Source organism: Myotis lucifugus, unplaced genomic scaffold (assembly GCF_000147115.1).
Source record: "Myotis lucifugus unplaced genomic scaffold, Myoluc2.0 scaffold_414, whole genome shotgun sequence".
NCBI lineage: Eukaryota > Metazoa > Chordata > Mammalia > Chiroptera > Vespertilionidae > Myotis > Myotis lucifugus.
Window position 1 is genome coordinate 703,393 of NW_005871462.1, and position 5,231 is coordinate 708,623.

A 5,231-nucleotide genomic window follows, 5' to 3' on the forward strand; every position below is an offset into this window, starting at 1 on the left:
AAAGAGGTATGGAGGTTATCAAAGAAAATACCTTAAATGTCTTTAGTTATTTTGGAAGGCTGATATGAGAGAAGAAATTGATTTATATCCCAAAATTTGGATAAGAGAATTAGAACCAGTGAGTAGAATATAAACAAGAGATAGAAACATTACTGATAAATTTTAAAAACTCTGAATGATTACGCAACTTAAAATAAAACTGGGTTAAATGAGTAAATCACTGGCACTGGAATGACTACTAGATCATGTAAGATGTCCAAGCAATGTTGAAATCAAAAGGTGATGCATATTCCAGTCGGCATGGATCAGTGATTGACCATCAACCCATGAACAGGATGTTACGGTTCGATTCTCAGTCAGAGTTGCAACCTCTACCCCCAGTGGGGGACGTGCAGAAGGCAGCTGATTTATGATTCTCTCTCATCATTGATGTTTCTTTCTCTCTCCCCCATCCTCTCTGAAATCAACAAAAATATATTTAATTGTTAAAAGCTGATGACTAGCTGAGATGACATTTGACTGTTCATTGAATGCTGCTTTTGCCTCCTTCTTCAGATAAAACACCAGCTGCATGGAAGCAGAAAACCACACAGAAGTGTCACAATTCCTGCTCCTGGGTCTCTCAGATGATCCCAAACTGCAGCCCCTCCTCTGTGGAGTGTTCCTGTGCATGTACCTGTTCACTGTGCTTGGAAATCTGCTCATCATTGTGGCCATCAGCTCTGATGCCCACCTCCACTCCCCCATGTATTTCTTTCTCGCCAACCTGTCCTTTGTTGACATCTGTTTCACCTCCACCACGGTCCCAAAGATGCTGGTGAATGTCCAGGCACAAAGCAAAAGCATTACCTACATTGGGTGCCTCATTCAGGTGTATTTTTTAATGATTTTTGCTGGAATGGACACCTTACTCCTGACTGTGATGGCCTATGACCGGTATGTGGCCATCTGCCACCCCCTGTACTACACGGTCATCATGAACCCACGCTTCTGTGGCATTCTGGTTCTGATATCTTGGTTCATCATGTTCTGGGTCTCCCTGCTTCATATTCTACTGATGAGGGGGCTGACCTTCTGTGTCCACACTGAAATCCCACATTTCTCCTGTGAACTGGCTCAGATCCTCAAGGTGGCCTGCTCTGACACCCTCATCAATAACATCGTCTTATATGTGTCTGCTGCCCTCCTGCGTGTGCTTCCTCTTACAGGGATTCTGTTTTCTTACTCCAAGATTGTCTCCTCTTTAATGAGAATGTCATCTACAGGGGGGAAATATAAAGCATTTTCCACCTGTGGGTCTCACCTCTCTGTGGTCTCCTTGTTCTATGGGACGAGCCTGGGGGTCTACCTCAGTTCCGCTCTGACCCATTCTTCCCTACACAACTCAGTTGCCTCAGTCATGTACACCGTGGTCACCCCCATGCTGAATCCCTTCATCTACAGCCTGAGGAACAAGGATGTGAAGGGGGCCCTGAGAAGGCTCCTAAAACTAGCAGCATCTTGTCTGTGATGGATCACTGGTCTCAGAACTAAGTGTCATTGTGTATCCAAAGGTAAATGTTGCAAATTTAAATATCTGGTTCTTATTTCTCCTAAATGATATGGTTTATTTCTTCTATTTTCAAAGCATGTGTGATTTCACTTTTGCTTATTTTTGTATTAGTTTCTTCTCATCAGCTCCCTCAGAAATTCCTTTTTCACTTTTCTTCCCAATATTCCATATGTGGACAGCATTCCTCCAGCTGTTCTGAAGATTTTTTTTCTTTAAATTTGAAGCACTTATCATATCAAGTGTTAACTTAGTTCCCCAAAATGTTGTCCTCATATGTTTGTGAGCTTCACCTTAACTGGATTGTATGCCTTTTTTCCCCAGAAGAATGGAATGAAAATTATACAATAATCAGAACAAGGTGCTTACAATATCAGGACTCTACGTGTTTCTTCACATAAATGATTTAATTTCATCTTAAAAATATTTCTTTGAGATATTTTCTCTCATTCACTTCACTTTTCAAAAGAAGGAACTGAGATTGAGTTGGACTACAGCCAGGCTAGCTGACTTCGCTATCCTACCTATCACAAGAGCAGTGATGTGATTTTCTACTTCAAAGTAGGGATCTAGCTTTGAAAGATGGTTTCTTCAAAAGACGTACAGGAATGTATTGCCTCAAAAACTGAGAAGTGTCATTCTTTGTTATCCTTTCTTTCATCCAACCTCCTTCCTTTCCTTTTTGATTTGACTTATATTTCCCATTATTGCAATTTTGAGATAAATGCTCTAAGATCCAAAAACATGTAACAGTGAATATAATAAAATAAGAGTTGTTTTCTCACATGATCCAATTTGTTTCTGGAACTTTATTGTGGTGCATCAGAAATATTAGTTATAGATATGTGGAACATGTTTAGAACCTACTTCATTTGGGGGGACGGATGTTGATAGATTTGAGTCTGCAAGGAAGGATGGGGTGGTACATGCTGTCAACATTCCTCCCACGTTCCCTGGGACCCTCTCACCATCTCTATTGCATGACTGCCAACATCCAGCACTAGCTGGAACCTGCTTTGCCCAATATGTGAGAGCAGAAGGGACAGGGAATTGTGTTATATCAGAGACAGCTCTTTTTTAAAAAATCTATATTTTTATTGATTTCAGCGAGGAATGGAGAGGGAGGGAGAGAGAGGTAGAAACATCAGTGATGAAAGAGAATCATGGATCAGCTGCCTCCTGCATGCACCCTACTGTAGATCAAGTGCACAACTTGGGCATGTGCCCTGACTGGAAATCAAACAATAACCTCCTGGTTCACAGGTCAATGCTCTGGGGGTACATGGGTCTCCCGGGGACGCAGAATAAACTTTCCTTTCCTTTCTTTTCTCATTCACTGGACTCTATTTCTTGCGCCGCATCCTGAGCCACCTAACCTAACACCCAATATGTGAGAGCAGAAGGGACAGGGAATTGTGTTATATCAGAGAAAGCTCTTTTTAAAAAAATCTATATTTTTATTGATTTCAGCGAGGAATGGAGAGGGAGGGAGAGAGAGGTAGAAACATCAGTGATGAAAGAGAATCATGGATCAGCTGCCTCCTGCATGCACCCTACTGTGGATCAAGTCCACAACTTGGGCATGTGCCCTGACTGGAAATCGAACAATAACCTCCTGGTTCACAGGTCAATGCTCAACCACTGTGCCACACCAGCCAAGCCATAGACAGCTCTTAAAAGAGAGGTGTGGGGTTACCATATCTCTCATTCCTTAGTTGGGATAATGCTGAGAATTGGATTTTGTACCCTTTCCCAGAATTTCTCCACAGGATGATCACTCCGCTCATTCATTCTTGTAACTAATTTATTGCAAACTTCATTGGATGTATGTTCTTCTCTTACTCACTGTCCTCTTTCCTATCCATGCTCCTTGCTCCCTCCAATAAAGTGCTTGCACATGAATACCTGGCTGGGCATCTCCTTCTGCAGGAACAAAAATAACACAGGTGATAATTGTTAAAATGGTCCTGTAACAAAGTAAAAAACTCGGTTTCTGAGGCTGTCTTCCTTTCAGCCTGCATTTCCCCCAGGGTCTTCAGGCTAATTAGTAGCTCCTGCTATAGATATGCTAATTCATGAGGAATTCTGCTTGAGACTTGAGTTTTTGGAAAAACAGCCAGAAGGTGCCTCTCCGGAGGAGGTGGGGAAATATGTGCAAAATAGTGAGTGTTTATCAAGCATCAGCAGGACTCAACAGAGAGATTTAGAGATTTCTTGGTCTTCCTCAGATCCCTGCAGGTTCCTAAAGAAGTATGCTGTCCTGAATCACCACTTGTCTCCCCTCCCACCCCCACTTTCCCTTCCCTGACTTAAAAGAAGCCTTACCTTGTGCTGTAGGAAGATGGATTTGAGAAACCTCTAAGGCCCCCATCTTCTCAACTGGGCATCTTCTTAATCAGTGAATCTTTCCTTACTCCAAACTCTGATGTTTCGAATATTGGCCTTTTGAAGTGTTGGGCACATTAACTTTTAAACTGGTAACAGTACATTTTATGATATATAAATTTAACCATCAGAAAAATATTAAATAGAACAAAATAATGGAGAAAGATGAAGATTCCTTTCAGATAATGTTTTAATATCATTATACAATAATAGAGAATGGTTGGGATTTTTTTAGGGAAAATATTTAATATTATTTTTCAACAGTCTACACCAGGATTTCTCAACCTCAACAATATTGAAATTTCGGATTTGAATAATTTGTCACAGGGGTCTGTCCTACGTCCTGTAAAATGTTTCACAGATCCCTGGCCTCTACCCACTGGAAGCCAGCACCAAGTTGTGATCATCAGAAATGTCTCTAGACTTTGCTAATTATCCTAAGAGAGGACAAAATCAGCCTGATTGAGGACCCCTGGAGTAAAACAATTCCATGGGTACCAGAGTTGACAGTGTCGGGATAGTAGGAAAAGCAACTCTCAAAGAGTGTAAAGTGTCAGTTTAATCTTGGAAAGGTTGAGTTGAAGGGCCTACAGAACACCCCATTGGTGTCATTATCTCAGAAGTCACATATACAGTATTGAGCTGGCATTCATCAATACTATACTGCCATCAGTATAAATTAGCTAATTATACAGGAAGAGGAAGAAATTCCTGTTGAGAGAGCTAGAAGTTAGAAAGACAAGCCAATACCTGGCTGAATCCTACCCCTGATCCTTTCGTTCTCAGTTATGGGGGCCCTATCTAATACAGTGGAGCAAGAGTAGTTTTACAGTTGTGAGTATGAGAAACACAGGGTTTATTCTTGTAATTGTTATTTACTAGAGGCCCGGTGCACAAAAATTTGTGCACTTGGGGGTGTTCCTCAGCCCGGCCTGTGGCCTCTCGCAGTCTGGGACCCCTCAGGGGATGTCCACCTGCTGGCTTAGGCCTGCTCCCTGGGGGGATCGGGCCTAAGTTGACAGTCAGACATCCCTCTGGCAGCCCGGGAGCCCTCGGGGGATGTCCACTTGCCAGCGGGGAGCAGGCCTAAGCTGCAGGTGGACATCCTTAGCACTTCTGAGGAGGTGGGAGAGGCTCCGCCACCACCACTGTGCTGGCAGCCGTCAGCCTGGCTTGTGGCTGAGCAGAGCTCCCACTGTGGGAGCGCACTGACCACCAGGGGGCAGCTCCTCCATTGAGCGTCTGCCCCCTGGTGGTCAGTGTGTGTCATAGTGACCAGACATACCCAGTCGTTCTG

At 43.0% G+C, this 5,231-nt stretch overlaps 1 protein-coding gene across 1 annotated transcript; it reads left to right on the top strand.

The window, feature by feature from the left end:
• Positions 1-571: 571 nt before the first annotated feature.
• LOC102438255 (olfactory receptor 7D4-like) lies at positions 572-1,510 on the top strand. Its single transcript, XM_006102447.1, has one exon. The coding sequence runs from the start codon at positions 572-574 to the stop codon at positions 1,508-1,510; it is 939 nt and encodes a 312-aa protein (XP_006102509.1).
• Positions 1,511-5,231: the final 3,721 nt, after the last annotated feature.

Coding starts and splice junctions, on each gene's coding strand:
- LOC102438255 (XM_006102447.1), top strand. CDS start 572: ATGGAAGCAGAAAACCACACAGAAGTGTCACAATTCCTGCTCCTGGGT.